The 16,817-nt window shown below is 39.9% G+C and overlaps 1 protein-coding gene across 1 annotated transcript in view; it reads left to right on the top strand.

The window, feature by feature from the left end:
* CPEB2 (cytoplasmic polyadenylation element binding protein 2) overlaps positions 1–16,817 on the top strand; it is a 69,758-nt gene that overhangs the window by 28,487 nt on the left and 24,454 nt on the right. Inside the window, 2 exon segments of the mRNA XM_033161068.1 lie at positions 4,921–5,011; positions 9,218–9,268. Coding sequence (XP_033016959.1) covers positions 4,921–5,011; positions 9,218–9,268 — 142 coding nt within the window.

Raw genomic sequence — 16,817 nt, 5'->3', positions numbered from 1 at the left:
GGGAACTGTCCCCACTCTCCCCGGCGCAACACAGGGTGGTGGAAGGCGTCTCGGGATGCTACAGAGAGCCCCGGCTCCACCTCACCAGCAGCACCTCTTCCTCTAGCGGGGGAAACAGTGACGTCTCCAGCAGGGAGGGGCAGGCAGTTTCGTGCCTTTGGAGCAGAGGCTCTGGGGATGCTGGAGAGACCCTGCACTCCCCTCGCTCAGTGGGCGGGGAGGGAGACATGCCAGTTCCGGTGCCCCAGATGCGTAGAGGGGTGAAACGTCGAAGGGAGGCGGAAATTTGGTATTCCGAAATTCTTATGTTGGGGTCCCAGCCGGAAGGGGCCACTCCCAGATTCTGTGAGTGACTGATACAGACATGTACTTGTAGCTCTGCACTGTAAATAGTATGCACAAAAAACCTGTTAAAAGGCAGGTTGGAGTTTTGCCTGGTTACTCGCGAGCAACCACCCCATGGACCTTACATTACACAAAGGTCTCCAAGTTTCTTATGACACATCTAAAAACATAAACATGAATTATACCATTTAAATAATTCATGCAAAACACCCCCACAACTGTCTCAAAGGAGCTTTGGAAGCACACTACTAATACTTTAATGATTTATGACCACCCCGGGCTAGTCTGTGCTGGAAAACTTGTGAACTGGTTTTCAAAAGTCTTTTAGATTGAAAAAGTGAATTGTTGTGGACCATAACATGTAGATGTTTGCCAGTGCTAGGCAATATTGGATATCTTGCAATGTGTAAATTGCTACTTTAGCTACGGTACTTGGAATCGTTCATGTTTTTTGTGCTACTACAGCTAAAGTCAATCCATAGGATTTAATTCTAAGTAAATGCTTTAGGAAGAAAAGGGCAGCCAAGATGAGAAAAGCTAACAGTTGGAGTAATAGTTTTTCCCAGGAGGCAACGATCCTGCACCCTTCTCAATAAACTAGGATAAACAAGCACAAGTTACAATTATACCCATATTTAGAATCATAGAATCATAGAGTTGGAAGTGACCACAAGGGTCATCCAGTCCAACCCCCTGCCAAGCAGGAAACACCATCAAAGCATTCCTGACAGATGGCTGTCAAGCCTCTGCTTAAAGACCTCCAAAGAAGGAGACTCCACCACACTCCTTGGTAGCAAATTCCACTGCCGAACAGCTCTCACAGTGTTTAGTACCAACACTGTTCAGTATTGTATTATTATATGGCAGTCAATGTATATGCTACTTTAAATTGGGGATGGGAAACCTATGGCTCTCCAGATGTTGCTGCACTACAACTCCCATCATTTCTGATCATTGGCTATGCTGGCTTGAGCTCATGGCAGTTGGAGTAGAAAAACATCTGGAAGGCCACATGTTTCTCTATGTCTGTTTTAAAACAAAGAAAAGCAGGTTCCTATGGCAAGAAATCTGCCTTCATTATGATGAAGCGCCTGAGAAATTGGAGGTGATACATAGACATGATATATAGGTTTAAAATCATAGCTCCCCTTTTCCTGACTTGTCAGTACTATAGAGACCACTATAATACATATTTAATGGGTAGCTGCAGGAGAAGAAATTGGATAGCATGCAAGAATACAATTTTAAGAATAATTCATATACTCCTAGAATTCTCTTACATGAGGCTGCAATGTTTAGATTTGGTTAGCTTCAGCAGTGCTGCAGCTTCATGTGCTCTTGAGTCCATTACTGGACTCTTGTTCAGATGATTCTCTTAAGAAATAAGAATGGATTGTATTGCATGGAAGTAAATTATAGGATGCAAAATAGCATGCCTGAAAAGTTAAAACCAGACCATAATTTAAAAAGTAATGGCGAGGGAAGGTGTACTATATTGTACTCTACAGAATGGTGTGCATTTACTGCAAGATGATTGCTAACCTGCTTGAGCTGTAGTGACAGTTTTGAGCTACAAGTTAAGCTGGTTTCCTTGAAGTCTTATCAGATCAGATGCTGTTTTGCTTTGTTTGAATCTGCATGAACAGTAAATATTTAGATGAGTAAGTGGGTGTTGACCCTCTGTATAATAATACAGAATGTTAAAATGATGTATCATGAACAAATCTAATTAGGCTACGGTATATTTTAAAGTGTGTGTCTGGTTTTTTAAGTAGAAGTTAGACATTCAGCCATAAAGGAAAAACTACATGTATGCAATCCATAATTTTTCTTTCTCATCATGTGAAAAATTAAATTTTCATTCCTGGAAAACTACACTATTGTGTCCAAGAGTTAAATTAGACAGCAGTCCCCTACCACCACTATTGGACTGCTGCTTATACTATTCCATTTTCTGCAAGTGGCCTCTATGTTTATTTTTCCAGTTCCATCATTTTAGGATGGTCCTTTTTCACTGTCTAATGTAACATATTATGGAAATAGATGGTAAATTGAAGGTATTTTAGGATGATTGAAGTAATATTTATTTAAAGATGTGTAGCCTCCAATCAAACAATCTCTGGGGCATATTAGTTACATTAGCAAGAGTTTATAGCTCATATTTTAGTGTTATTGTAACAAAGAGAACTAATGTGGGATCATAGTAACTTCTCCACAGCTGTGTAATATTCCTGCTACTGCTATTCTTATATTCTTCAATATATATTATTATATCCTTACGTTCTTCCATTGGAAATCACTTAGGGGAAGGGACTTCTCACATAGGCCAGATGAAACATGGCTCCTGGCTGGAAGGGTGGCCAGGAAGGACAGTAGTCAGACATGATGTTAACACCTTTTTTGTCCTGCTCCAGTCCTTAGGAATTTACGGTGATCAACAAAATTGTTTCATAGATTACAAGTACTGTATCATTTACACACTATCTTCTGGATAAAGGATTGGTGATCATTGCAAAAATTGGTACCACAAAAGCTAATTACTGTACAATAAAACAAATCAAATACTTGTTCCAAGGTAAATGGACTTCCTGACAAAAACCTCACACCCTTAAAGATTTATTAAGCAAAATAGATGCATACTCAGAAGGTTTCACTTAGTGCCTGCATCAAAATTGTGGGCCTATTGGGAAAGGATCCCCAGTGAGCTCCATTAAGATGGTTTATTAACATCTAAAAAAGTTACATTTAAAAGAATAGTAAAATGGTTAAATATTTTCTCATCCAGTGATCTCAGGGTTGCCAAGAGTGCTGTCCTTCAGCCATCAAATGTCTGGGTAAACAGAAATGTTTTCAAATTCTTCCTGAAAATCTGTTATGATGGAAATAGATACATCGCATTCAAAACATGGGAACTACCAAGGAAAGGGCCTTGTCATGGATCAAAACCAAACAAACAGTTTTAGATGGTCATCTCTGACTTAATTAGATAAATGAAACCCATTGTGTGTGAAGGTACTCATAGCCAAAGTGGAGGAATTAATCCCTTCTCCACCCCCTCCCAAACTGAGACGTTCAGAGAAGGTGCTTCAGTCTCTGTACTATTTTAGACTATAAGCTGCTTTATCTTTCTGTTAAGAAATACTGAATAAAACATTTTTTAAACAAACCAAATGAATCAGTTAATGAGATTTTCTGCTGTAAACCTTTTGATAGTCAAAAACCTCAGTAGCATTGTTAACAATTCTAAAGGCAGTGTGTGCGTTCATGGTGTTGGTTTCATTTCAAGGTGATGGCCGATTGTCAGCTTAAATATAACCTTAAAAAATTCCTTCCAGTAGCACCTTAGAGACCAACTAAGTTTGTTCTTGGTATGAGCTTTTGTGTGCATGCACACTACTGGAAGGAATTTAAATTTTTTATTTTGTTTTGACTATGGCAGACTAACACGGCTACCTACCTGTAACTGATAGTATAGTTTAGAGCAGTGTGGCATGCCATACTAGTAGGCAGATTAGATGTGAAGGAAGCTGCATCTGTGGCAAACAAATCATTAGAGGGTGAAGCTTGAGATGATGGCCTACTTCTCTCTTCTTGAAGTGTGTCTCAGAAAAAAATATTTGCTGACCAGGGAAACAAAGTGCTAGAACAATCTGCACATGCATTATTTTGCTCCTAGCTTTACAAGGAAATGAGATAGACTTCTTCATTCTCTGTTCCTACCCATTCACCATAGTGTCATGCCTAGAGTTGTTTGTGTGAGGAGGAATATATTAGCAGGAGCACTAGAAACAGTCTGATTTTTAATTCTTCCTTGGGACGGTAAGCACTTCTAGGAAATAATGGTTGTGCCATAATTCCCCTACCAGTTTTACTTAGATGGTTCTGGTCAAATCTAGGTGTCCTCCTGTGATTGTCTCCTGAATGTTCCCTGCAACATTACAACCCTGGGTCCAGAGAGAGGGGCTGTTTCTTTCTAAATATTCTGATCATTTATAAATATATGGTGTTTGCAAAGGAAAAGCACCAGATCTAGTTGAACTGACATATAAACCAAGGAGGTTGCTTCTCACCAACCTAACCTTTATAGATTTTATTTTATTTGGTGTTTGAACATATTTCTATAACAATCTGTATTGCAGAAGACACACGCTTCTAATTCCCAAATAGCATTTGAGCTATTTAGTTAGATGCTAAATATAGTTAATGCTAAATACACTTGTGTGTAAGCCAAACTTACTTCAGTGGCAGTTGTTTCAAAGTAAGCATGACTAGGTTGATGGGTCAATCTGTGAGGAAAAGCACTGACAATAGAATATTTCATTTCCTCTAGTTTATAGTAAAAGTAAGTTTTTAAAAACTGATTTATAAAAATGTCTATGAGAAACATCTGTGTCCTGTTGTACCAACAGTTGGAAGGAAATTTTATGTAGAGACCTTGCAAAAATGACTTTTATTACAAAGCTAAATGAAGACTATTATAACAATAGCACATTTTAACTTATTCTTGAAATACTGTCCTTTTCTCCTTAAATATATATTTTTTTGCTTTAATGCTATGTATTTGTTCTTTTCTAGGATCGAAACAGAATGTATGACAGTCTGAATATGCATTCATTGGAAAATTCCCTCATTGATATAATGAGGGCTGAACATGATCCTCTTAAAGGTATGTTACTACTGTAGGTTAATGTTTCAGTCTGTAGGAGAGCTCTTTCACCATTACTGTATTTTTTCTTACTTGAAAAAATTAATGTTGCATTGGTGTTTAATCATATGCTTACACTGAATAAAGCAAGATAGGTCATATTCAGTTGTGATTATTGGAAGTTATGCCCAGGGCCGTCTTAAAGGGATCGGCCGCCCTGGCACAACGATCCCTCGGCGCCCCTGGTGGGCCGCCTCTCCGCCCACCTCCCTCCCGCGCTGGCCGCCCCTCGGGAGGGGGGGTGGCCGAGCGGGAGATGAGGGGCGTGGTGCTGCAAGCCGGCTGCCCTCCGGAGCCCCAGCTGGAGCGCTGGGAAGGGCACGCAAAGCCCTGTGCCGCTCCAGCGCCACGCCCCTCATCCCCCGAGGGGTGGCCAGCGCGGGAGGGAGGTGGGCAAGCGGGGGATGAGGGGCGTGGCGCTGGAGCGGCGCGGGGCTTTGCGCGCCCTTCCCAGCGCTCCAGCTGGGGCTCCGGAGGGCAGCCGGCTTGCAGCTCACCCGCCGGCACGCGAGGGGGGCGGGCGCGGGTTGGGGAGGGGGCGCCTGGTATGCCGGCGGGCTCGCAGGGGCGCCCCTGGGGGGCCTGGCGCCCTGGTGCACCGCGCCACCCAGCTCCTATGACGAGACGGCCCTGGTTATGCCCCTTTTCCACAGTTCTCTCCTGGAAAAGTTATGAAGAGCGCTTCGGGCTTTTAAAAATTATTATTATTTTATTAAATTTGTATACCACCCATCATCCAAGTATCACATGTTCTGTTCCCTGCCCAAATGGGGAAATGCTACAGGCAAATATCCAGTTTATTTCTTCTTGGTGAGCTGAAGAATGAAGCATACTGGGAACCATATGTGCCAACGCCCAGGGGCCCTGGGTGCATGAGCAAATTAGTCTCCTTGGTTCTGTGGTTTATTCTTTTGACAATATGTTTACATTTGTAGCATCAAAAATGAAGCATTTAGAACTAAGCATGTTTCAGATTTAGATTCTGACCGAGTCTTGCCCAAGTTTGGGTTTGTTTTTAAAATTCAAGAAAGCACCATTGACTTCCTGGGATACAAACTCTCAGATAAGTTTGCATACCATAGCCTACTAAATGTATGTATTAACTACAATGCTAAACACACTTAATAGGAAGTAAGGCCCATTGAGCTCATGCTGGTGCTGTTACTTTATTGAGAATTGTATTTATGTTTGAAAATCAGACTTTAAAGAATAAATTGGGTAACGCAGTTTGATTGATTGATTGATTGAATGAATAAATTAAATCTTGGATTAATCAGAGTCTTGATTTTGTCAGGATTTAGAAAAGCAATTTAACAGAATGTCAGTTCTATGAAGTAACAGCTTGCTGCCTTTTCATCATTTTGTATCTCTTAATAGTCCTTAAACTATAATAATCTAACCTTGTAAATAAGCCCACGAAGTTTTTACTAGTTTTCTGGATGGTGGCATAGGAGGAACCAGGAGCTCTATCCTGCCTCCACCAATCCACTGGAGAGAAGGGGGGGGGGCTTCCTTACTTTGGTATCCTACTTGTTTCCAATGTGGTATAGAAGAGGAGGGATGGTGGGCTCTATCTTTCATCATCCAACTCCCACTGCCTTATCTGCCTGCCATCCTTGCGGCTTCTGGTGAGTCCTTAAATGCACGGCTGTAATAATTATTTGACGGGGACTATCATTAGTAAAGGCAAAGGTGAAGGACCCCTGACAGTTAAGTCCAGTCGCAGACGACTCTGGGGTTGAGGTGCTCATCTCGCTTTACTGGCCAAGGGAGTCAACGTTTGTCCGCAGACAGTTTTTCCGGGTCATGTGGCCAGCATGACTAAACCACTTCTGGCAAAACCAGAGCAGTGCACAGAAATGCCGTTTACCTTCCCGCCAGAGTGGTACCTATTTATCTACTTGCACTTTGACTTGCTTTTGAACTACTAGGTTGGCAGGAGCTGGGACCAAGCAACAGGAGCTCACCCCATCGCGGGGATTCGAACCGCCAAACTTGATCGGCACAGCGCCACCCACGTCTCTATCATTAATATAGTTTAAAGTTACTAAAACTAGTCAATTTTTGATCCAGAAAGTCTTAAATAGGGCTTTTTCAATTATTTTTGTTCAGTGATTTAAGCAACTTCTCCCAAAATGCTGTTATTGCCTACCTTCCTTTCTTCCATTGCTGTCTTGATAGCTGTATAGTTGCAATGGGAATGACATTTTGCAATGGTTGAATGAGGAGCTCCAGAGACGCATGCACAAAATCTGGAATTAGGAGTGCAAAATTGTGTGCTGCACCTGCTCCAGTTCATTTTGATGGGGCTTATGCAGAGAGCCTCTTGATAAGTTGTTCCTTAGGAGCCTAAACTGAAGATTTGCTGAGTGGCAACATAATGCATTATTTGGAGCATATCCACATTACATCACTCAGCATTCTCCTATTATGTTAGTTCGGTAAAATGTACAGCTGCCTTGAAAGTACATAGGCAACTACAACTATTTTTTAAAAATTAAAAAATTGTCCAGTAGCACCTTAGAGACCAACTAAGTTTGTTCTGGGTATAAGCTTTTGTGTGCATGCACACTTCTGATCAGCGTTCTGTACTCTAAACAGAAGCAAATAAAGGAGGAACTCTTTTGAAGAAATGTGCATGCACACAAAAGCTTATAACCAGAACAAACATAGTTGGTCTCTAAGGTGCTACTGGAAAAAATTTTAATTTTTAAAAAATTTATTTCGACTGCGTCAGACCAACACGGCTACCTACCTGAATCTACAACTATTTAAGATTAAGGTGCAAAAATTGCAGGGTTTATATAGAATTGTGCCATTGCTGCCTCTTCTCTTGTGCTGTCCATAGTTAAATTATAGATGGTACTAGGTTTGCTAAATCAGAATATTAAAATTAAAACATGCAGCTGGGCAATCAGATTGGGGGCTTTTGATCTGAAATGAGGGTACCTTACTTTTGTATGGCCTGGACACTCATTTCACTCAGTAAAGTACTGTATTTTAAAAATGAGAAAAAGGACACTAATCTATATAGAGTTTAATTAAATCTGTCTTAAAACAGAAATTACTGCTTTCATATGTATTTAGATGCCTGTTTGAGTCAGTAGTATTTAATACATTCAGTTGATCTAAATTCTGTATGCAGAGTCCTGCATGAATGGACCCTTCATGATTTGTCGTCGGTCATCCTGAAGACAGAGCAGTGATTCTAAAAGCTGCAATATATTAGTATATATTTGGGGATTATAGCAGATTTATTTAGAGCTTGAGGTAATATACCAGTCTTCCATATCATAGTAAAACAAAGCAGCTGTTGTATGTTACTAAAACTTCTTAGTAAAATACAAAACCTTTTGCTATGTGGTTCTAAATATTCAGAATTCAGTTATTATGGGAGTTCTCTCTTTCTCTCTTTAGTATTTTCTAACTTAAATTCTAAAATGTACCAACCAGAAAACATTCATGGAACTTGTATTAACTTAAAATATTTATTTAAATGTTTGGAATAAATGTTTTTGTTTGAACTGTAGTCTCAGAAGGTATGTTTGAGATTTGAGCCACTTGATATTTCTCCAGTGTGACTGAGTTAAGCAGTTAGGTAGAAGTTTTCATAGTGAGAATGGAAAAGGAGACTTGGAATAGTCGGCACTATTTCTGGATTTCTTGAAACAAAGAGAACCTTTGTCCTCTTGGAGCTGATCCCAAAGCACATTGCAGATCTTATGACCAGAGAATTAAGGTTAAGAAGTTCATTCTTTCAACTTAAGTTGGCTCAAGGGTGGTGTTGGCTAATCAAGTAAAATATTAGCTGGTTCTGCTCTTGAACAAAATGGAGTTATGGTGTATGGGTGTATCCATATATATAACCTTCTCGGTAGTGGCACTCTCCCTGTGGAACGCCCTCCCTTCAGGTGTCAAGGAAATAAACAACTATCTGACTTTTAGAAGACATCTGAAGGCAGTTCTGTTTAGGGAAGTTTTTAATGTTTGATGTTTTGACGTGTTTTTACTATTCTGCTGGGAACAGCCCAGAATGGCTGGGGAAACCCAGCCAGAGAGGTGGAGTATAAATAAGAATTTTTTTAATCTTTATTATTAAGTATTTTTGTGCATCTTTTTTTCTCCGTTGAATATAATGGCTAAAATCCTACATCTATTTGTTCTTAGGTCGTTTGAATTACCCACATCCAGGAACTGACAATCTTCTAATGTTAAATGGTAAGAGCTAGTCTTCTAGCAGTTTAATTCTCTATTATCATAGTAAGCTTAATTTTTTATGTACCGCTGCATTCTGATACTGAATAATCCACAAATAATCAGAGATAACCAGCTTTTTTGAGAACCATGGCTATCTTCCATTTCCAAAATGTAGTAGCTAATTTTACAGTATGTTATATATCGTTGTATCCAGTGCATTTTGTGTGTTGAAGTACTCAACAATGTGGAGTACTGGTTCCTCTATTTTTTGCTGGTCACAGAAGCCATTTTGTGCTAGCACCCACAAAACTTACATCAATATAAAACTACTGGCGTTAAAATAAAAAATCAGAAACCAGAAGTTCTATCATTTCAGGTATGCTTTTCCTCCTCCATCTGCTTTATTTTCTACCAATATATGACAATTCATTTGAAATTTTGTCATCTGACACACTTACTTTACATGATTGAAATAAGTTTGCTTTTCTGTAATGATGCTTCCTGCAAATTGTGTTTGCTGCCAGGGGTGCCAACTTGAATAAAATATTGTGGGGGCCCAGGTAAGCCCCGGCCCACATAATCAATCACATGATGCACACATACAATTTGAATGAGAATGCCCATCAACTTTGTGGGGTCATGGCCCCCTCATATATTTTATTGTGGGGACTGAAGCCCCCGTGGCCCCTAGGAGCTGGCTCCCATGTTTGCTGCTAAAAGGATTTAGATTTAAAACACTCCTTGGCTGCATAGGATTGCAGTCTTAATTGGAACTAAGCCTCAATGAAATCAGTGGGATTTACTTCTGAATAAACATGCATATAATTATGCTGTTAGACAATAGAGTGAGGGCATTTGCAGTTTCATAAACACATAATTCTATGATCTTCTGTACATTTTGCCATGCTTGCATTTATGAATAGTGAACGATTCAGGTTTGAATACTTCATATAAATGCAAAAACAAATCAAATTGCCACAACCATAGGAGCGTACATAAATCTGTTTTTTTCATTATTAACAGTAGTACATACTTTAGTACAGTCATGGCAGAGATATTTGAATTGATAAAGGTAAAGGGACCCCTGACCATCAGGTCCAGTCGTGTCCGACTCTGGGGTTGCGGTGCTCATCTCGCTCTATAGGCCGAGGGAGCCGGCGTTTGTCCGTAGACAGCTTCCGGGTCATGTTACCAGCATGACAAAGCCGTTTCTGGCGAATCAGAGCAGCGCACGGAAACGCCGTTTACCTTCCCGCTGGTGTGGTCCCTATTTATCTACTTGCACTTTGATGTGCTTTCAAACTGCTAGGTGGGCAGGAGCTGGGACTGAGCAACGGGAGCTCACCCTGTGGCAGGGATTCAAATTGCCGACCTTCTGATCAGCAAGCCCTAGACTCTGTGGTTTAACCCACAGCGCCACCTGGGTTGATAGGATGTTGCAAAAATCAGGTATTACAGGATGTTGTAAAGATTAGATGTTTTATTTATTTATTAAGGGATTTACTACCCCACAACTTTTGAAACACACAAACAAAATATAGAAACGAAGCAATATAAAAATAATGATTAGAATGTTGGATTATGACCTGAGAGACTCAGCCATGAAGCTCACTGGGTGACCTTGGGCCAGTCACCATCTCTTAGCCTAACCCCCTAACCTACCTCATAGGGTTATTGTGGATGGGCGGGGTATAAATAAATTATTATTATTATTATTATTATTATTATTATTATTATTATTATTAGAATGAAATGAGGAGGAGGAAAACCATGTATACCACCTTGATCACCTTGGAAACTCAAACAAACAAGTGTGTGCGTGTGCAGAATATTTTAATCTAATTATTGGTAGTTGTGCTGGCTGGTAGTCCAGTACTTAGTATGCATTTCAAACTGTACAAATGGTGTTTAAAATGGTGGTATATGAAGATTTTCTCCAAAAGTAATTTAGACCAGCATAAGCATTTTCCAGATCGGATGAATATTTACAAAAAAATGCAATCTAGATGCTGGAATTCCAGAACTTCTAGAGATTGAGCAGCAGATGTCAGCTGCTGAAATAAAGAATTTAAAATACCACTCAGTAGTAAAGATCTGCTAGATTAAAAGTATTTTTTTTTGCTGGAAATTATTCCCTGATATGAATTTACCAAGTGGTAAGGTTTTCTACTGTTGTTGTTGCATTAATAAATATGTGGTATGGTTATTTTTTTCTTGGCATGCAGTGTAATATGTGATAAAATGCTGGAGGCCTTAAGTAAGGCTTTTCATATGTGTTTGTGTTACTTATTTATATTTCCCTTACCAAGGTAGCACTCAAGATAGTTAATTGGAATAGCTGGTAAATTGATAGTCTTGTTAGTAATCTGTGGCAGGTGGGAATAAATTTCTGTGAACTATAGAATCGCATCGCTATAGTTTTCTTCTCTACTTCTCCACATGTTTCTGAGTTTATATTTAAGATTTCTGGTGCAGATGTGTTGTTTATACATCTCGAACCATTTAAATATTTGCAATTTTTGTGAGAGTGTGAATTTTTTAAGAACAATAAATCAATGTTTGCATACTATGAAAACTTGCTAGTTATTTGTAGAATACACTGACTAGAAATTGTAATGAAGTAGAATAGAAAATCTCAGCGCAATGTCCCATAATAATAAAAGATTCTAGCCCCATAATCACAAGATCACTACAGAGTGCAAACTTAAAAGGTGTTTGTTTTTAAGTGAGAAACTTTAGACATATTCCCGAAGTTACAGTTTTCTGTGATGACTTAGCTAGGTGATGTGTGTATGAGTAATCTAGATTTTAAGGTGTGTAATTATACAAAATAGATGACTTCACAGACTTAACAGCAATGTAAAACAGGACATTAGAAGCTTAAGAGCAATTATAACACCATATTTTTAAAAGGTAGATTCCCCACCACACCCCAGAGAATACTTCAAAGACAGGAGCAAAATTTTAATGACCACTTTGAAATAGCACTATTTCATATTTACAACCTACTTCCCTAAATATGTACTTTAGCACACAATTGAGAAATAGATGAGCTTGGTACCTCTTGGTAATATGTGTTTGCTCTACATTATGAATGTTGTTGGGAAAGATGGAGGGCACAAGGAGAAGGGGACGACAGAGGATGAGATGGTTGGACAGTGTTCTCGAAGCGACTGGTATGAGTTTGGCCAAACTGCGGGAAGCAGTGGAGGATAGGGGTGCCTGGCGTGCTCTGGTCCATGGGGTCACAAAGAGTCGGACACGACTGAACAACAACAACAACAACAACAACAACAACAACAACAACAACAACATGAATGTTGTGGTAGTTATAAAACCCCTGACAATAATTTCAGGTGCAGGGCTAAGATTTTTTGTGTGAATATTGCTGACCTTATTCTTGCATTTGTAAAATGTGAAATGCTTGAACTTCTAAATATAGAACAGAAAACTCTTAACATTTCTGCTACATTGCAAGCAGATACCTGCAGCTTTCTGTTCTGGATAGAATGTGGAAACATCTTTTCATATAGTGCTTGACAGATAAATGCACAGTGGAGGGGATAGGGTTAAACAGTTCTTGCCTTCCTTCTTTGCTGAGCAAGTGAGCCACAGGATGCGTTCTCCTTGGCCCTTCCTTCCCAACCTTTGAAGAAAGCATGGCACCTCATGGCCCCACAAACACTTGTGAGACAACCAAGCCATTCAGTAGACTGAGTTGCCATTATTGCTTGTGCAGCTGAGATTTTGTTATATATATATACCACTTAATATAAATAAGTATCTAAACTGTTTACATAAGTCATATTCAGGAAAAACCCAACATTAATGTAACAATACAACAATAACATTCAAATTAGACTTTCTAGCAATTCAGTAAAAACATAAATTTTTATATCATAAATAAAACTGAAAAGAATTTAAAAATTAGGATTTGAAGTTCAGGAAAGCTTGGCTAAACAAATATTAGAAGGGTGTTACAGTACTATCAAAGACCTCCCATTTTGTTACCAGGTGACAATCCACTGATTGTGGAATGCCCAGCAGGACCTCCTCAGAGGATTTTAAAGCTTGGATTTACTGGGGAAGGTGGTCAGCTAGGTACTCAGGTTTCAAGTTGTTTGGGGCTTTATATGTCAGCAAATGGACCTTGAACCTAACTTGGTGGCTAATATTCAGCCATTGTATATCTTTCAGAACTGTTGTCCTACTGAGCACTCTATCAGCTGGGTTTTGCTCTAGCTGCAGCTTCCAAAAAAAAGTGTAAGGATAGCCCCACATGTACAATAGACTAATTGTGAGATTATCAGGATCAGGCATACCAAGTGGTGAGGGCTGAACTACCACTATCCTCTTGATTACCTTGCTTAGAAAAGGTATATTCATAGAATCATAGAATTGTAAAGTTGGAAGGGACCCTGAGGATCATCTAATCCAACTTCCTGCAATGCAGAAATATGCAGCTGTTCCATATGAGGATCAAACTTGTAATCTTGGCATTATTAGCACCATGCTCTAACCAGCTGAGCTATTTAATGAAGGTACTTATTTTTTAAGGAGAGCTTCCACCATCATCTCTTTCAAGACAATGTGGACTACTGTGTCATGCAATGCAGCATTTCCCATGCTCTGAATCCACCCAACCATTTTGCCATGGCTAGTACATGACCTAGAAGGGCAAGGGTCAAAAGAGCATAAGATGTGCTGCACAGCTGCGGATGGCAGGTGTCAACAACTAAAACTGATCCCACAAGAAGGTTCATTAGACATATCAACAGGCACTGAATCAGCAGCAGCATTCAAGTCTGCAATTTTATCCTCAAAGTGACTCAAAAAATGGCACAGTGGGCTTCCAATGTCTCTAAAACTGAGTTCCTAGGGATACTACTCATAAATGTTCTGCTGGACAGATACTTGAGGGCATGATGGAGGCAGCAAAGAAGGCTGCCCTTGTACTCTTATGCCCTCCCAAGCTAAAGTGCTCCAGTTGTCTCCTGTTCTGTTTCATTGCCAGGAGAGGTCTCCAGTAAACCAAGTAACAGTCCAAAGTTTACAGTGTCTTGATGCCACCCAGGTGCTGTTGTGTAAACAGCTGTTCCTCTCCTGCTGCACATCAGAATGACTTAGGTCATGAAAGCTTATTCCTTAATACAGTAAGAGTTTAAGGACTCAGCTATAGAGCTGCAAACAAAATGTTTTAAGTGTGTTTTTAGTGCAATATACAATGTGACACTACATGGCAATGGTGAGCTTTATGGAAAGTCCGATCTATTTTTTAAATGTTTTTTATATGTGTGTAGATTCCACCTAAGTCAGTCAGTTTGGTTTATTGTGTTTAGCAAGCAGACATTACACACATAAAATAATAATAATAACAGGAATAGTGCTAATAATAGATAAAGGGGAAGTAAAGGAACCCCTGACCATTAGGTCCAGTCGTGTTCGACTCTGGGGTTGCGGCGCTCATCTCGCTTTATTGGCCGAGGGAGCCGGCATACAGCTTCCGGGTCATGTGGCCAGCATGACAAAGCCGCTTCTGGTGAACTAGAGCAGCGCACAGAAACACCGTTTACCTTCCCACTGGAGCAGTACCTATTTATCTACTTGCACTTTGACGTGCTTTCAAACTGCTAGGTGGGCAGGAGCTGGGACCGAGCAACGGGAGCTCACCCCGTCGCGGGGATTCGAACCGCCGACCTTCTGATCAGCAAGCCCTAGGCTCTGTGGTTTAACCCACAGCGCCACCCGCATCCCACTGCTAATAATAATGGTTTACATTTCTACTCCCTGACCCCTAGTGGGTATATCATTTCCCATTCCCCCCTCAAGTTTTGTTACACAAAATCTGTAAAGCCTTAACAAGAAATTTAGATGTTTTAAAGGATATCGCTCTCTCTCAACACCAGACAGCGAAAAACAGGTATTTGCAAGAGATGACCTTTTCTTCTGTGACTAATTGATCTAATTGTTTCTGAGATTTTCATAGAAAGGGCACTCAAGGAGTGCATGAGTTATGTCTTCTATTGATATAGAGTTGCAGCCACATACTGTATGTAAGAGTTTAAGGTACCAAAAGGCTGATAGTTGTGTGTGTTTGTTTTTACTTCATGGTGAGATACTGGATGATATTTTTGTGGATGCCCTACTTCATGTGCAACTGTCAATAAATATGCAGCTGGCTTGGTTGTGCAATTTTTAGAAGCCATATGGACTGTTTATTCCTTTGTGTGAATTTCCTGGTGAAATTCTTTAGCATTCATCATTTGTCTCTACTGCTTTAAGGGCATCACAGCAGTCTTCTCTGTAGCAGATTGCATTATTCATGTCAAAGTGCTGTCATGGTAATAGGTGGCTTCATCATGGAGTCTGAAGTACCATTTGTCAGAATCCACCACCACAGCCTTCTAGTGCTACCATATTTGTCCACAACAAATTATAAGTTATTTTCCTTCTTATTTTGCAATTAGGCTCATTTGAGTGCTTTCCACAATCTTCTGCATGTGGTCATACTTGATAATACAGCTGTACTTAGGCTTAGTGAGTAAATGACAGCTGTGGCTAGGGAGGGGAGGCAGTAGTATATTGATGAGCTAAGCTCATCAGGTTGGGGTAAGGTGGTAGTGGCAGCAACGTTAAGGAAGCTTGGTGGTGGTGGCGGCAGCAGCAGCAGCTCCGCAATGAATCCAGAGCTGCCCCACTCTCCCCTTGTATCAACAAGTACATTGCTGCTGCCCTGGGAGGATGCCACTGCTAGACACTGTATATTGTGGGTATTTTAATTTGTAAAATGCCTGTAATCTTAATGATTGAATACTAGAGACATTTCCCGTCTGCCAGAGAAGGATTTCTCTATTTTGAAGACTTTTATGTGCATGTATACATACATATATAAAACCCTGGTACATTATTGCAAGATTCAATGGAAATATAAGTTTCGTTCTATCTGTAGTTTGAACAATTATTTTAGCTAATTGTTTTGTTTTTCTACAATTGTTAGGCAAATACGCTTGGACTTGGATGATAATCTTTGGAAAGAAAGGGCGTACATGTTGATGATATTGGAGGGGGAGACTTTTTGCACAGGGGTGATAGCTTACAGGAGTGAAGTCAATTGAACTTTGTTTGAGGATGGCATGTAAATACTAAGAAATGAAAGCAACCAAGTACCTGTAGCTGTAAACCATGGTTTACCTGTTGGACACGTAGAAGCTCATTCTGTGGCTTAGGTCCTAAAATATGACTTCCTCACGCCATTGCTTGATGCCTGAATTGAACCACATGAATCACTCTCATACAGTCAGCTGTTTGCACTGTGAATGCTGCTCTTACGTTCAATTCTCTAATATTTTAATGAATGTTTTAAATTCTGTATATTGTATATTTTTATTCTCTGGAAGACCCATATGAGGTGAAAAGCTGTATTTAAAAAAAAATGAGTAAGTGCATGCACTGCATATGCTAGTTCTTCTGTGCTAGAGTAGCTGGAAGTAGGAGTTAGGGCTAGAATGACTTTTAGTCCATAAGAAGCTCCCTTATCTAAAGTCAGGCTCTATTACTGACATAGACAGGC

This window comes from Lacerta agilis, chromosome 9 (assembly GCF_009819535.1).
Source record: "Lacerta agilis isolate rLacAgi1 chromosome 9, rLacAgi1.pri, whole genome shotgun sequence".
NCBI classification, from domain to species: Eukaryota; Metazoa; Chordata; class Lepidosauria; order Squamata; family Lacertidae; genus Lacerta; species Lacerta agilis.
The sequence above is the reverse complement of the archived record's forward strand: the minus strand, read 5'-3'. Positions and strand labels throughout refer to the sequence as shown.